The sequence below is a fragment of the Symphodus melops genome (assembly GCF_947650265.1).
Source record: "Symphodus melops genome assembly, chromosome: 21".
Lineage (NCBI taxonomy): Eukaryota > Metazoa > Chordata > Actinopteri > Labriformes > Labridae > Symphodus > Symphodus melops.
The window spans coordinates 18,186,340-18,203,288 of NC_136711.1; the positions used below are offsets into that span (position 1 = coordinate 18,186,340).

Consider the following 16,949-nt stretch of genomic DNA (forward strand, 5'->3'; position numbering starts at 1 on the left):
ACGCACCACAACACAAAACAAATCAATACTTTTATTGTAGCATTTCAATTCATGCACTGGGTCTTCTTTTCCTCACCTACCACTGAGTGCACGGAGCTTTGAATTTCTGCAGGCTGCTCAGCTTTGTTGTTTACCTTCGTAGTACTTTATAAGAAAACATTGTGTCATAAAAACAGCCAACTGAGACGAGCACTTACTCTGCATTTGGTGGCTTATTTTATCTCCTGAAAATGAGGGATGCACCAATGCATCATTTCAATAAGGTATGGACCGATATTATCCCTGTTGACAGAATTCAGCACATAAGCAAATAATATGATATGACGCCAGGCATATCAGCATCAGATTTCTTTTCCCCCAACATCGTTATCCATGTTTGCCTCTAAAATCCTGTATTTGTCGAGCCCCAATTAAAACACTTGCAATATGGTTAAATTTAGCATAAATTGGCAAATTGTATATTTATCATATATTGGGGATTTCTCGTGCTACGGCAAAAACAGTTAAGCTTCTTGTTTCTTGTTGAAAAATGAAAGGAGACCTTTTCACCAACGAAGAATTCTCTCTCAAACGGGAATCATCAGGGTTTGTGGAGGATTTTTCTAACAAGGTCACCTTTGTTTCAGGTTTTGTTTGAGGGATGTGGTGAAGTTAAATCAAAGCTTCTTAAAACCTACATTTCTTCAGAATGTCACAATTATTTCATCAGGTGACAAATATACTGGCAGAGTTACATTTTATGCTGTTAAACTTCTGTAGTCGACACAAGAAGACGCCTCGTGAAATCTCATGATCTGTGAAACTCCTAATCAGAACGATCTGTGCTAAGGCTGTAATTTTATGCTTCTATGTCATTGATATTATCTGAAAACTATCAAGATGGAAGTGAGTTTATCTGAATATTATTCAGACTCCTGAGCAGCCACGCACTCACAGTTTCTCCCTCACAAGGGGGAGATCATAGTTTGCTTTCTGCGGCTGTTGAACTTCTCGTTTGCACAAAAATATAGACTCTGCGACAAGGGAGGGGTTATTGGATGTCTGAGGGGTGACATACATGGTCACTGCGCCACAGGAAATGAGAAACATGTCCGAGTCAATGGCCTTGAGCCCTGGGTTACATCAGCATGCACTGTTTGAGTAGAGGGTGTGTGTGTGTGTGTGTGTGTGTGTGTGTGTGTGTGTGTGTGTGTGTGTGCGCGTGTGTGGTCGAGGTCAAACAAAGCATCGAATTGATTCAGCTAATTGTTGCAGTGTGGGTTAAAATCACTTCCAGTTCAGTTGATTTAGAAATAGATTTATCAACATTTTAGTAAGTGTATTCTGTTTATTCCCCCTCAGTGATCATTTAAAAACTTGTTCAACCTAACTGGATTAAGGGATTTCAAATTCTGTATGTTTTTCTTTGAAACATCACAATCAGCAGAAGGTTAACCCACAGAGTTGTAGAAGTGTACGTATTCTGAAATAATAACAATTTAAAAGTTGTATTTCCCTCGAAGCTCCCCGACATTAAACCCACAGGGATATAGTATCTAGAGAATTCAGAGATAAAAAAATATTTGTGTCATTGACGTCAAATGTTTCTATTTATAGCTTTGCATTGCTGATAAGTCTAAAAACTACAATACCCATGAGCCTTAGCGTCCCTTGGAATTATTCTGCCTTCTGAGAGGGTTATTTAGGATCAATGCAGAACCCTATTTAGCATTAAATTATTTCTTTAATCTAGCAGAGACATTATTTCGGCTCTGTTACTGGAAGTTTGTAACTGGATTGCACCTTGGGAGTTGTAGTTCGTCTTCGTCCTTAAAACTGTACGTTTCATCAGTGGGTCAGGAGAACATGCATTCAGCCTTAGCAGTTAGCTGTTGTCTGCAAAAAAAAGAAGACCTCATAAATAATGTTATTTTTTTCTTTATGCTAACGAAAAATAAAGTTAGCAGCTAGCTTAAGAACATTTGAACACTTAAAAGCTTGGTGTTTAAAATCAGGAGTTGGTGGCGACCAAAAAAGAGCTAAAAGGGGACAGGAAGTACATTCTCACTGATTGTTTAATTACTATTAGACTAATCAGACTATATCTGCTAAGAAATTGGCTAACAACAAATATTTTCCCCAAGATTTCAATTTCTGTCATTCGCAGGCCTTCTTTGACAATTTAGGAAATAAATGAATATTTAACTAAGAGTTTCAAGCTTATCTTAACTTGCTAAGTACCATTAGCAGAAGACGCATCAGACTTTTACTATTTCTGAAACTTTATGCTGGAGTTAACCAATCCAGTTATGAAATAAATCTTTGAAATTAAATTAATTGACTCTTTATTTGGGGAAAGATGAAAGCCCTCTGATATTGGTTTGAAAATAAGCGCACAACCTTTTAGCTCAACTTTCAGCCCGTCAGATTGCACCAACCTGCACCTCTGCTCTGGCTTTCTCCTGTTTGCATCTCTCCTCTGTTTGTTTATAATCTTTTATATTCTCTCCTCATGTCCGTTCTTAATGTTAGTCCCAAAGTCAGGTAAGGCTAAAGGCATGAAGAGTCCTCCCTACACTTCCTCCCCAATCCCTCTTCCCCGCCCCACCCATTGTCCCTCTTTCCCTCCCCTCACCCCCTTTAGACTCCAGTCACTACCAATATCATGACTTTGTGGTCCAATGTAATACATATTTGCTGTGTATGTTTGACGACTAACTTAATGATTTTGACTGGGTGTTATGATTTTTAACCCTTTTGAATGTTAGCATCAGGCACTATGTTGTGTTGTCGTTCACCTTGTGTTGTTTCTGTGTCCGATTCCTTGCTTTTGGAGTCCTGCTGCTTGAAGGGAATAGCCTGTTCTGTTTTTCTTTTTGACTGATTATTCGTGCCTGGGTCTTTGTGGTGTTCACCGCACAGGTGAAGCTTTGCATTTTTTTTTTTTGGGTTTCGGTGTGGAGTTCATCGAGCTTCCAGGGACCTGAACTGATTTCTCTCCTGGCAAAATCGTTTGCCTTCATCAGTTTAGTGTCTTCAAGTTTCCACACAAGAAAATACAGTGCAGAATAATCTCACTGTATGTTGTCAGAAACTAGTTCTAAGAAACAAATGTACATTTGATTCAAAAATGTACATGCAGACTCATCAGAAGTATTTTAGCAGCACAAATACTTTAATTAATTACATAAGTCATGTAATTGTTTTGGAAAAATTTTACATTTATACAACAAAACGATCACACATTTTTGTTCTTTAGGGGCACCCGTAGAATCATGGTCAGTGCACAAAGGCTGTAGTCCCACAAGAAGGCAGCCATGGGCTCAAATCCGGCTTGTGGCTCCTTTTCCTGCATGACATTTCCCACTCTCACTCCCTGCCTGAATGACTCTATCCTCTGTCCTATCTCTAAACAAAAAGCCCCAAAATAGACCTTTAAAAACTGTATTGTAGTGTAATGATTCAAATGTCATGTACAGTTCCAAGATAAATTCTTAGCGTCATAGAGTCAGCATAGCATAGCAAGTTAGCATAGCAAGTGTTAGCATAAGACTTTTTCCCATTTAAATATCACTGATTGCATATTTGGAAGCCAAAAGAGACCATAGTTCAAATTTAGTCAGTTAAGGAAGATTTAAAATGCACAAATGAAAAAAAAAAAATCTAACAGAAAATATAGTTTAATGCACTCACTTGATATCTTCCTGTGTATCGTGACATATAGGTCACACCTCGATAAAAAATCACAGTCGGTTTTGGGGGGATCTCCCAGAGGGGGAAAAAAAGGATCACACTGTTTTGTGTTTTTGTTTTGCGCTACAGTACAGAACATGTCGTCTGAGCGCAGGCTCATTCATTCACATCACTTTAGTATGTGGAGCAAACGGCGCTGTTGTAACTGCGGTTTAGCTGCTACAGGGAAAACATTTCATCGCTCAGGAATGCTCTTTTATTTGCCTCATTAAAGTTTCTCTCTGAACACGATCGCAGACCACTGAAGGCAGACTAAAGCATCTTTTGAACAATGTACACGTTTGGATGTTTTGTCAAAAGATGTGCATGAAGACAAAATGAGAGCTTCTGATGGATCAGCCACCAGCCCTCCTGTCCAAGTGCTGCATCCATTGTTTCACATGCAAACATTTATTCAGCTCTCACTGGCTGCTCTGCTTCCCTCGAGCTCTCGGGGCGTTTAATTTGTGTTTGCTAACACTTTGACAACATCCCAGTTGTTAGGAAAGAAGACCTAAATTATTAAAAGAAGTAATAAAGTTCAGAGCTATTGTTCTTTGTTTGTTTCTCAAGAGTTATTTGGAAAAGCAGCCGTCCCCTTTAACTGTATTTGCATCTGGATTTCAATAGAGTTTCCTCACATGTGTTTTGTTGCCTCAGACAGATGAATGGCCTTTGCGCAACAACCTAAGTGTTTCTAGCTCTCGGAAAAACCACTCCGAAGAACGATCGTCCTCGCCTTGTGGTTGTGTTGTAACTGGTGGCATTCAGTCAGGTTCCTGGAAGCTGCATGCATTTAATGTGTTTATGTTTGTTTTTTTCTGCTCACTTTCATTCCCTCCCCCCCCCCCCCCCTCCTTACAACCCCACCTTCCTCCCTCCTCCCTCCTCCTCACTTCCCCTCTCCATCATTGTGACTGTTGTCTTGGTAATCCGTGACTTCTGCGGCAACCACACCAAGCCTGCGTTCCTTCAGTTCTGATAGGTCCAACACACTGAACCGGAGCTCCTTCACGCGGGACAGCATGATGATCGAGGAGATTCTGGCGCCCAGTAAAGAGATGGTACGTATCCTGACTGCTGGCACGGCTGTGTAAAGGCATGTCTCTCTCTCTCTCTCTCTCTCTCTCTCTCTCTCTCTCTCTCTCTCTCTCTCTCTCTCTCTCTATGGCTCTTGCCCTTTCAGTGATCCTCAGGTCATGAACGTCACAATAGTTCTGCCTCCAAATGTGCCAGGCTGCCGCACCGCGGTGCCAAAACCCGGACTATCCACCAATCCTCTCTCACCTGAGTCCGAGCTGATAAACACGACCAATCCTCTTACAATTCACCGACAGAGTACATTTGATTGGTAGTTAGAGGGATTACTTTAATGTTCCACTCATTTCTTGGATGATGTCAAATGGCCCTGAAGCTTCATAGGGTATTAAGGTAAAGGGTGTCGTAGAATATATCATTTAACATGCGACCACGAGGTCTGCTACCAAAACATCTTCAGCTCAGTTAAGAAGGATTTAGTTTAGTTGGTAGAGTAGGGGCTTGTAGGTGAAGGGGACGCAGGTTCAGCTCCTGGCCTACGACCATTTGATGTCCTCATCCCTGCTCTACTTCCTGTTTCTCTTCAGCTGTCTAAGGAAGGCTATTAGACCATGGATGGATTATAAACAGTACAGGCACTGGACACCTAGAAACAAGCTCGCTCGCTCGCTCTCTCTCTCTCTCTCTCTCTCTCTCTCTCTCTCTCTCTCTCTCTCTCTCTCTCTCTCTCTCCTAAAAGCCCTTTACCCAGTCTCTGCCCGAGTGTTTGGGACAGAGACATTAAAACATGCACATCGATTGTGATGCTCTCCATGCTCCTCTGTGCACGCGATATCGTGTGTAAACAAGACAGGAAAAACTTGAAGCACTTTGAGAAGCAGTAATCTGGAGAGCACTTCAAAGTCTCATGATGATACGACCTGTGGATGTAACGGCTCCTAAATAACAGCTTGTCTCCCTTCACGCTGCTGCAGATGTTCTGTAAGGAAAGGTCTTTCATTGTAGAGAAACACAACAAGGTAGACGTTCAAGTCACTGTGTCATCTTTCCGCCGGCGCATGAAATAACACACCATTCACACTTTCTACGTGCTGTACGTGTGTTTGTTTTCCCGTTCAGTCATGCCATCATCAGTTGTGTTTTTCATTCTCTCTCCCTTTGTTGTGAGGTTAACCGTCTGCCGGGTCATTTAGACTGTAAAACAGGCGACACTCCTGGGATGGAAGTCCAACGTTTTCAGCCTCTTTTTTTAGAGTTTCGCACCTTACAGAACTTTAAATGATCATTCCTGAGACTCACAACTCAAGAGGGATCATTTACACTTTGATGCTGATAAACTGAAGCCACACTTTATTTCTTCCCTTTACTTCCTCCCCACTGTAAAAACTGGCAGACCGTCCACCAACGACCCCCGATTATTATTTGCTGAACCTCCATCAACCATCTTCTAATTTGAATGCATGGATTCAACACATGACAACGACGTGTTTTTGTTATTTCGTTTCTTTACTTTCTCTCCTTCATTTGAAATCAAATCATTTCTGATAACACACACACACACACACACACACACACCTTTGAATGACCTCATCCTGTCCTTCGCAGCATCTGGCCGCGGCCAAGGACCTCGACAACGACTCTCTGAGGAGGTACAGCTGGACTGCAGACGCGCTGGATAATGTCAACCTGGTCTCCTCACCGATACACTCCGGGTGAGCATGACTGAAAGGATGAGTGGATAAAGACGAGGATCAGGAGGAAAATGTCACAGCGGACTTTTCTCTCCTGTGCAGCTTGGGTGGAGGATTGAGGGGTAAAGCTATAAAACGTGCCGTTTTGATCACAGTGGGGGAGGTTTCTTTTTTTTTTTCAGTTTTTAGAAAGCAGCTTCGTCTTGCAGCAGAGTCTCTTCACCCTCTCTGATTTTTAAATCCTTTTTCAAACGATCAAAAAAAAAAAAAAAAAAAAAGCTCTATGTCCTTTTACTTCCTTCTGTTACTCTCCTGATGTTTTCAATAAATAAAGAACGTTTGGAGAGAAAATCCACCTGTGACTCATCCGCCTATGAAAATGAAGCAGCTCTTAGAAAAGCAAACTTTTGACATTTTGGGAAATCCCCTGACTTTCTGGTCCGGCAGAGCGTAAGATTAAAAGTGTCGTAGGACTCTCATGTTTCTGTCCGTACTCTACACTTTTCCAGAGACCTTTGAGGACCACACAGATACGCATGATGCTGTGACTGTATTTAATAAATAGTTTACAACAGCCAGTAAAGAGAACAGTTAATAAGAGACCAAAGAGTGAATTGTTTCTGAGCCTCCTACTGAAGGTTCCTCTCTAAGGAGTTGTGACTTGTGACACTTAAGTGAACCCGATATATCACTTAATGAAAATCTGCTTTCCAGCGGTGTAGATGGCCTAGCGGCGAGGTCCCGCCTTGTGTACAAAGGCTTTAGTCCTTTAAGCGAGCAGCCCGGGCTCAAGTCTGGCCTGTGGCTCCTTACTCTCTCTCTCTCTCTGCTTTCCTTCTCCATCCACCGCCCTTTCGACTCAAGGCAAGAAGCCCCTCCCCCTCCAGCCTCCTCATCTAACTTTCTCGACCGTATTTCTCAGAATGTCAAATCTTCTGTTCAGTGGTTTTTTTTCTAATCGATACACCAGCCTCTGTTGTTGACCTGTCGCTCCTGCGCTGCTTTGTCGTCCATCCTGCAGTTTTTCCTCTCCGCTGCCGCAGTACGACAGCAGGTGATTGACTGTGATTGGTTTCCACCTCTTAATCACCACCACAACTTTGTGTTACTTCCTGTATCTGGTGACATCACACCCACCCCCCCGCCCCTCTGATCACTCGTAACATCTGTGTTTGCTCTCCTCACACATGAACTGTGTTGTTAAAGATCTGACAGAAAGTGGTTTGGATTTTTTTTTTTTTTGCTTTCGTGTTTGTTTTGTTTTTTTCTTTGCTTTTTTTTTGCTTTTTTTTCTCTAACTGATCTGAATGTGACTTTGCAGAGATTGAAATGAAATGGACGTGCACTGTAGATACAACAGGAAGCGAACACTTCTTTACATTTACAATACAGCAGTAACTAAAAAGATGAGGCAGTTTATTAGAATCCTGTTAAAGAGTCAGAGATTGCAAACAAAGATACCATTTATTTATTTTGGGGGTTTTTAGATCTTAAAGGGAGAGCGTGCGACTTTTTGATCCAGTAGATGGCGCCCTTGAGCACCAGCATGAAACCAAAACAAACTGCTGTCTGTCCTCCAGCGATTTTTGCTCGAGCTGCATTTGCCTCTGGTTAGCATCGTTGTGTTAGCAAGCTAGTGTTAGCACACTTTAGTTAGCTCGTAGCTTTATGTTCAACACAAATTGACGCAGAATTTCTAAACACACTTCCATGACATCCAAATAAGCAGTCAGTTTGTTCTTCTTCTTTTATCTTGTCTTTGACTTTTATACATGAGGCCGTCCGGTCCATGTAAACACGGCTCTGACAACAAGCTTCTCCCTCACTGTAGACACTCAGACACACATTTACACAGGATCAACTGGATTTCTGCAGTTTGTATAAAATGTCCCATATTCCTCCTTTAAGGATTAATTCATGCAAACTTACATTTCTTTTCACATCATTCGTGCCACAGTTTCATACACACTAACATGACATCTCCTTCACATGTGCATGGCGTGGATTATTTGCGTGTATGTGTGAGTTTTAAAAGATCAAACTGTAGTTACACACACAACTACCCTTCCTTCAAACAAGGGGTTAAACACTAGATACACTGGAGGCTCCTGTGTTGGCTTGTTGGCTCATTCAGCTATGTTCCTATTATGTGTGCACGCGTGCGTGTGTGTGTGTGTGTGTGTAGTTGAAGTCACACACTTTAAAAGAGCACGTCCAACACAGAACGCTCCTCACATCTCAGTTCTTCCCCTCTGTCTTAAACTTTCTTCTCCTTTACTCACACTGACTTTGTGTGTGTTTTAAAGATCACAGCATGGAACGGACTTCACCTCAACTAAAGCTCTTCTCTCTTCATCAGTCCTGTTGTCACACTGACGTATTTTGACCTTTTTATTCCCTTCCTTTTCTGTAACCTTTCCTCTCTCTCTCTTATCTCTTTTTCTCCCCACGTGTTACTCTGTCTTCCTCTCCCTCTCTTATCTCTTTTTCTCCCCACGTGTTACTCTGTCTTCCTCTCCCTAATCTCCTGTCTCTCCTCTCCTCACTCCTCCTCCCTTTCCTTTTTCCTCTTTCGCCCTCCATCAGGTTCCTGGTCAGCTTCATGGTCGACGCCAGGGGCGGCTCTATGAGAGGAAGCCGCCACAACGGCATGCGCATCATCATCCCGCCGAGAAAGTGCACGGCGCCCACCCGGATCACCTGCAGGCTGGTCAAGAAACACAAACTGGCGTCTCCTCCTCCCATGGTGGAAGGAGAAGGCCTCGCGAGCAGACTGGTCGAGGTCGGTCCGGCGGGAGCTCAGTTCCTCGGGTGAGGCTTCATGTTCTTCAGCGTTCTCGGAGTTAGCTCAACGGCGTTATCTTTCTGCACTTGTGTTCAGTTACTTGACATCTCCTCCCCTCTGCTTTTCGCCATCGTCATCCTCCAGCCTTCTGCGTTGTGTATTTAAAAGTGTGAATGTGTGTACGCACATGTGGAGGTGTAATACCTGCTGTTTTAAGTGACGAGGTTTCAGCGTGTTTCCTCCTGGCAAAGCGAAGGCAGCACGAGTCTAACAGATGAAAACAGTGAAAGTGTTGTTTGCTTAAAAAAGCGTCCAGCTCTGTGAATGCCCTGATTACATGATGAACTTATCCAGCAACAGCTGGTTTGATGACTCCGCTCAGCGGTGACACACCTGAACTCATCTTTTGAGGTTTTTAAAACATGAATGAAATCGCTGCTGCGGTCAAAAGTTTGACGACATTATATTAAAGCATAAAGAGCCCAGTGTTCATATCCTGAAGAAGCTCGCTTCTCCTCTGAGAACAGTCCAGAAATAGCCATCGTGACATCCTAAAAAAGTGGAACACAGCTGAATCATTTACGACCCGATTTCAGTGCTCGCACTGTACGTGTTGAATCTGGACAGAGTGTTAACAACTGTGGAGAAAGTGTCCTTTGACTCTCTATCGGTCCGATCTGTGCGTGTTTGAATAGTCTCATATACACGTCTCGCTACAAACAAACACACTCCATCACCAACACACAGAAGCTAGCTGAAGAATAACACTTTTTTTCCGCTGTTTCTCGCCTTTATGTTTCGTGATAAGAGGAAGAAATATTAAAGAGACCTGTCAGCTGTTGTCGTGCTGCTTGAAGTGCACAGGTGAAGTGAGAATTCAAAAAAAAAAAAAAAAAAAAAAGCTAAAGTTGAGGACTCGGCTCGTGGCTCTGCTCTCACTGTGCGAGTGTGAGCAGCATTTGTTTCTCAGATAATAACACTGACTACATAATTAACAAACTAACCTCTGCGCTATGCTGAATGTAAATTACAAATGAAACTCATGAGGAAAAGTTTCTGAGGTCATAAATCAGATATAAAGTACAGCAGGCGCTTTTTGACGATGATGTAAAATCTGACAGTTCTGTTGCGATCAGTGGAGGCGCCCTCTGCTGGTGACGGGAAAGAATGCAGCACTGCCTTCGTTATTCAGACCCATCTACATCCACTTCTTATACACAGCTCTTTTATTCCAAGCTGCACCTCCAGTATCTGCAATAAGTGATGTCATAGATGACGGCTTTGAACTAAAGATTTGGCGGTCAGTGGTGTGTGTGCTTTAACTGACCTTGCAAGTGTGTGTTGTGTGTTGTGTGTGTGTGGATGTGGGTGGGCGTGTGTGTGTGTGTGTCTTATTATCTTGCGCACACAGTAAACTACACCTTCCCAGAAAGCTGCCAGCCCTTAATGAAGGCGAGAGCCTGGTTAGTCCAGTGCTCCAGCTGGGACCCAGAGGAACTAGATTTGTTGGGTAGGAAACCAAACATAGCTCCCCCATCCTCACCTCCTCCTGCTCCCTGCCCGTCTGTATCTCCCACCGCTCCCAAAGGAAGCGACATGACCGAGGCTGATTCATGCTGATGGATTCTTTTCCCCATCTCTGTTGACTTTGATTTATTAGGACACAGCATTACTGTTCTACGGTAGTTTTGGGAAGAAGTCAAAGTAAGGATAAAACAGCAACTAGTTCTTACACATCTGAGCTTCACTTCAGTTAGACGACGGGTGGACGTCAGGGAAGCGGGTTAGATTTGGCCTCACAGCATCGCAGGGAGAGACACATTGTTGACCTTCTATGGTTGAGTTTTACAATTCTTCCTAAAACTACACAAACTTGCTTTGATTCATTGCAGTTACTTTCTTTTTAGAGACCATTGTCGCCCTTGTCTCAGAAGCTTTCAGTGGGCTCCAGGCGTCACTGAAAGTGAAGGTTTTGATTGGCTGTTTGGACCGGACTGCGCTTGTTGGGCATGAGCCTATTTCCTCCTCAAGCCGAGCATCATCCTGCTTCCCATGACTCCTCTTACTTTATTCCACCTTTCGAGATCAGCCCTTTGTGTCATCCCCACAGCCTGTTTGTGCACAGAACCATTTGTAGACGGCGTTTGACTCGACGTTTTTTAATTTGACACGAGAATGAGGCGAAGAATGTCGATCCCTTCACAAAGCGATGAGCATTACATAAATATTACGTCACAGCTCCACTGAGGACCTGTGTCCACTGTGACCCCAATTTCACTGCTTCTCACAGGGGCCTCTTGTTGCCATGGTTACAACAGTTGTCTCGCAGCACTTGCGCTTCCTTTGACAGTGGATATGAATTGCTTACTGTCCGTAATACTTTCTTTTATTCAAAGATCTTTAAGCAAGAAAAAAACCGTAAAGACAAGGGGAAGGTGGTGTCCTGGCAGATTTGCATGCGTGAGATAAAAAGATTAATTTCTCCTCCGCTCCCTCTGTAGTTGACAATGTTGACGTCAGAATTTCCGACCTGTTCTTGATTTTGATTGGTCTCGGTATGTTGAGTGTAAAAAGATTTTCAAGACAGCACACCCAAACCTTAAATATCCACTTTTCTGTTGGTAATAAGTGGATATGTCAGATATGTGTGCTGTTCTGGAATACTTTGAATCTTTTTCTTCTTGGTTGAGGACTCAGCGCCCGCTTAAGTTAGAGAGGCCGAGCGAGTTTATGACTTTAAAATCTGGTCCATGTATCCTTCTGTTGCTCTCACGCCTTGTTTGAAAAAGGGCTGTGCAGCTTTCTCCTCGTTCCATTTCACCTGCCGTGTCAAAGTCACGTTGAGCTGTCACATGCACTCTGATTGTCCCATCGAGCTGCAGCACGACCACCGCTAACATAATGTCATCATCATCATCATTATCATACGATCATTTATACCTGTACACTTTGTTTATGGGACCAGTGATCATATGAACCACAGTAATTAAAGCGTCCTGTATTAGAGTTAATCTCCTGCTTATGCTTAAAGATCTCTTTGTCCTGGATTATTTTCATGTCACTAAATAATAAACAGCTTTCTTTGAAACCTGAAGAGCGATAAATAAACTTTAAGCATCGCCTCTCCTACAAAGACACATTTTGGATTCTTTTGTTTTGGTTAGTTTGTCATTGTTTCTTTGGTCTTAAAGGAATCAAAGGTTGACCCATATTTCTCCCCCCCCTAACGTCTTCCCTCACCAGGCCTGTGATTGTGGAGATCCCACACTTTGGCTCGATGCGGGGCCAGGAGAGAGAGCTGATCCTGCTGCGCAGCGAGAACGGAGAAACCTGGAAGGAGCATCTGTATGACTACAAGACGGACGACCTCAAACAGCTCCTCAGCGGGATGGATGAAGGTCAAGCATTATCATTTTTTTCAAAACTACGTTCCAAGATATGGGAAGTTTAAAAAAACGTATCCTCCCCTTTTCTCTTTGTTTGTATATTGTTGTGTTTATGTACGACTGTTGTGTACAAGCTGCTCATAATCGACTGACGTTCATATGGTAGTTTGAATTAAAACTAATTGAATGTTTTTCCCTCCCTGCAGAGCTCGACAGTCCTGAGGAGCTGGAGAAGAAGAGAATCTGCCGCATCATCACCAAGGACTTCCCGCAATACTTTGCTGTAGTGTCCAGAATCAGACAGGAGACAAATCACATGGGACCAGAGGGCGGGACTCTGTGCAGTCGGAGCGTCCCATTGGTTCAGGCTTCCTTCCCAGAGGGAGCTTTAACCAAGAAGATCAAAGTGGGACTACAGGTGGGTGTAATTCTACTCTCTCATAAAGAATAGTGGCAGAAGCTGACATGCTATTAGCAATAAAAGAAAATGTTCATGCAGCTACACGCCTTACCGACTCTTGTTGTTGTTTTTCTCCACAGGCTCAGCCGGTACCTGACGACACAGTGAAAAAGATCCTCGGTAACAGAGCAACTTTCAGCCCCATCGTTACCGTGGAGCCCAGAAGAAGAAAGTTCCACAAGCCCATCACCATGACAATCCCAATCCCGCCCCTCTCAGGGGAGGGGCTTACCAACGGCTACAAAGGAGACTGCACCCCATGCCTCCGCCTTCTCTGTAGCATTACGGGTGAGAGTGAATGTGTACAAGGAGCTTTACCGGGATGGGGGGGGGGGGTCTTCAGGATTCTTCCAGAGTTTGAATTTTGGTCGATGTAAAATTATGAATCACAATATATCAAACCAATTATTATTTAAATATCTTAACATCAAGCTAATGAAAGTATGATGTTTCCTTTTGTGACTGTTCAACAGGCGGCACGTCCCCGGCTCAGTGGGAAGACATCACCGGTACGACCCCTCTCACCTTCGTCAATGACTGCGTCTCCTTCACCACCAATGTCTCCGCCAGGTGAGACGCGCGTTTCCTTCCTCTTATGACAGTTTGTGCGTGCGGTGAATTCACCTCTCTGCGTGAAATGTTAACGATTTGATTGGACCCTCGTGCAGGTTCTGGTTAGCTGACTGTCACCAGATCCCAGAGACGGTGGGCTTGGCCACGCAGCTGTACAGGGAGCTCATTTGTGTGCCGTACATGGCCAAGTTTGTGGTGTTTGCTAAGATGAACGACCCTGTGGAGTCCAGGCTGAGGTGTTTCTGTATGACCGATGACAAGGTGGATAAGACTCTGGAGCAGCAGGAGAACTTTGAGGAAGTGGCCCGGAGCAAAGACATTGAGGTACGATCATCCGTTTCTCAAAGGCACTCTGCATATCATCCGTCAGGTTGCTCAGCTTTGTTCCCATGTTATCCTGCATATAAGTGTTTATTTAGTTGGGCGGTAAGTTCGCTCTTTAGCAAGACCAATTTTCTGGACAATTCTGCCCATGGACAAATCAAATGACCATGAATCTTCAGTTCATTCGGCCGTATTTACACCTGGACTTTGTCAAAACGTAAAGCCTGAATTTTATAGTATACAGTAAAAGCATATTCAGTTTAGATCCAACATTTACAGTTACAGACTTCAAAAGTAGCAGTAAGTGGTGAAAGTAGATGTATCATGACCAAACTCCTGCAACCTTTAAATTATCGTGTAAATATGGTTGAAGAAGGGCCACAATGGATGGCATAGAGGTTCTGTAGCAGGCCCCAAAGTACAGACGCTGTTGTCCTTGTTGCAGCCGATCCAATAAATACAAAAGGCCCGAAAAAGTAGTTGAAGAAATTAAACAGAAAACTGATAGAGATTGGGTTTAGGGGGGCGCAGATGGCCTGGCGTTCGGATCGTGCCCCATGGAAGGTAGGCTGTTGTCCAGCCTGACCTTTGACTCCTTTCCCTCATGTCATTTTCCTGCTCTATCCACTGTCCTGCATCCAGACCAATTCATGAATATGCGTCAGATGTTGTTCTCACCTCTGCTTTGTGCCCTCTCAGGTTCTGGAGGGTCGGCCCATCTATCTGGACTGCTATGGAAACCTGGCTCCTCTGACCAAAGCTGGTCAGCAGTTAGTTCTTAACTTTTACGCCTTCAAGGAGAACCGTTTACCCTTCTGTGTCAAGGTACTACAAACTACAAAATTATCATCGCTGCTTTACAAAAACAACCCTATGAGGGTTAAATGTAGAACTGTAAAGTCCACAACACTGCAGTAAAGCATCATCAAAAATAACTCAAATAAAGTGTTTAAATATATGACACTGTTAGTCCTTCTCCCATTTAATGCCCTACTTCCTTCCTTAATAAGCTTCAAACACAATGAACTGGGTCCCACGTTTTAACCTAGTTCTCTTCATGACTGATAAATGACCTCACATTATTGATCGACCTACTGACTTTAGGTTCTCCATAATCGATACCTTGCATCATTTAAATGTGTTATTATGAAATGGGACCAAACATCACTATCACGCCAGCAGGTCAACATGTCTGTATCATACTGTTAAAGCTCAGTGATCGATCAGAAAAAAAAAAAGATTCAGTAGATATGTGCGGGGAAAATACGATAAACGTGGTATTAATTTAAATACTTGCTCTTTGGGGGATGCCTGTTAAATCCAAAAGGTCTCCCCTGGTCTAACTGAAACTAACTAACTAGGAGGTTTGTGACCCTGTAGAAACCAGCTCTCTGAGAACGCTCCGTTTTGGTGTGTGTCTCTTTAAATGCAATGACCCCGCCCCCTGAGTTTTCCCAGTAGACGTCACTCCTTCGCTAGCGCGGATCTGCGCAAAAGTTTTGCTCTAGGCTGGGGGTGGAGTTCCACTGTGATGTCACAAGGAGAGCACATTTGAAACGGAGCATTATCAAAACGTGCACGCTTTCATATGCAAATGTGGAATAAAAAAAAAAATAAAATAAAATAGTGAGGTACATAAAGAAGCACTGTTCTATCTATAGGTGAGAGATCCCAGCCAGGAGCCCTGCGGTCGTCTTACGTTCCTCAAGGAATGTAGGATGGCAAAAAGCCTCCCGCAAACTGCCGTGTGCAACCTTAACATCACACTTCCTGCAATGAAAAAGGTAAGGTTGTCCAAACTCATCATTTTTTGTTGTCACCTCCATACCCATTCTCACGGTTGGAATATTTTCAGCCCCAATAACACTGGTAGATGAAAGACAGAGAAAGACTTTGGCCAAAACCGCCACCCCTGTGTCTTTTATCTGTTTAAAGCCTCTCTGTATATATATATATATTTATATTTATACGGGTTATCTTTACAGTGGATTCTCTTCATTGGCTGTTTCGTTTTGTTCCTATACCTCTCTTTTGATTTGAATAACGTGCTTTTGGCTGAGGGCTTTTGTGCAAAGGCTTTTTTTGCGTGACGTTGCTTGTCTTCATTTGCTGTTTTTGCTTCTGAGTGTTGCCGCTTTATGCTTCTTTTTTTTTGGGGGGTGTTTAGTACTTTTTTTTTGTATGCTGAGTTTGCTTAAGTGGCTTCTCCTCTGCGTTGGAGCTTCTGTCTCAATCACTCCTTTTTCACACCCTGATGTTTCTTTTCCCCCTGCTTTCCATTATGTTACTCCCCCCTGTTTCTGCAATGCATCTTGGGAACCAGGAAATGGAGTCAGATGCCGAGGATGAGGTAAACCACACCCTCCCCACCATGTGCTTTCCTCTGCGCTAGATCTACAATGGCCCTGCTCTGTTCATCATAGCATTATTTTTTCCCGCTTTTATCAGAGCAATTCAACTTTACTTTTTCAATGCGACCTTCAGCTGCTCAATTTTGCATGAGACATATTTTAGGTCTGACAAACCATTTGTTTTAAAGCCATTATCTATTCTGTTCCTTAAAGTGTGATAAAACTTGCAAGATTTAAAATTTAGTGACATTACTTAAGAACTGATTAAGTCTTATCTCTAAGCTCATTTGAAAAAGCTTTCCTTGTTAACCCTATTTGTAAGATATGCTCTTAGTTCTTGAACAAATAAAGAACTAAGGGAAATAAACACTCTTAAAAGGATTATTTGTGTTGCGCGAGGCAACTTTTTATGTTAACAGAAACTAATGCAGACCAATGGGTTTGCTTGGTTTAAAATTATACGGTCCAGATGTTGCTCATTTGGCAGAACTACACAAAGTCGGTTGACGTAAAACTGATGTTTTGTTTGCTATTGTTGCAGACTGAAAAGCCAGAGCGACGTCATACCTTTGCATCCCTAGCCTTACGTAAGCGCTACAGCTATCTGGCCGAGCCTGCACTGAGTGAGTT

The 16,949-nt window shown here is 43.1% G+C and overlaps 1 protein-coding gene across 8 annotated transcripts in view; it reads left to right on the forward strand.

Moving 5' to 3' along the window:
* The window catches only part of LOC306817478 (ankyrin-3-like), a 117,448-nt gene that overhangs the window by 75,695 nt on the left and 24,804 nt on the right, over window positions 1-16,949 (forward strand). For 6 of the 8 annotated variants that reach the window (XM_079334384.1, XM_079334387.1, XM_079334388.1 and 3 more), the window contains 14 exons: window positions 4,673-4,775; window positions 5,724-5,768; window positions 6,355-6,461; window positions 7,462-7,494; window positions 9,027-9,251; window positions 12,469-12,623; window positions 12,818-13,029; window positions 13,152-13,359; window positions 13,545-13,641; window positions 13,740-13,968; window positions 14,668-14,793; window positions 15,630-15,752; window positions 16,292-16,318; window positions 16,861-16,942. In XM_079334384.1, coding sequence (XP_079190510.1) covers window positions 4,673-4,775; window positions 5,724-5,768; window positions 6,355-6,461; window positions 7,462-7,494; window positions 9,027-9,251; window positions 12,469-12,623; window positions 12,818-13,029; window positions 13,152-13,359; window positions 13,545-13,641; window positions 13,740-13,968; window positions 14,668-14,793; window positions 15,630-15,752; window positions 16,292-16,318; window positions 16,861-16,942 — 1,772 coding nt within the window. The remainder of the gene's footprint in view (window positions 1-4,672; window positions 4,776-5,723; window positions 5,769-6,354; window positions 6,462-7,461; window positions 7,495-9,026; window positions 9,252-12,468; window positions 12,624-12,817; window positions 13,030-13,151; window positions 13,360-13,544; window positions 13,642-13,739; window positions 13,969-14,667; window positions 14,794-15,629; window positions 15,753-16,291; window positions 16,319-16,860; window positions 16,943-16,949) is intronic. The other 2 variants (XM_079334390.1, XM_079334391.1) reach the window with 2 other exon arrangements.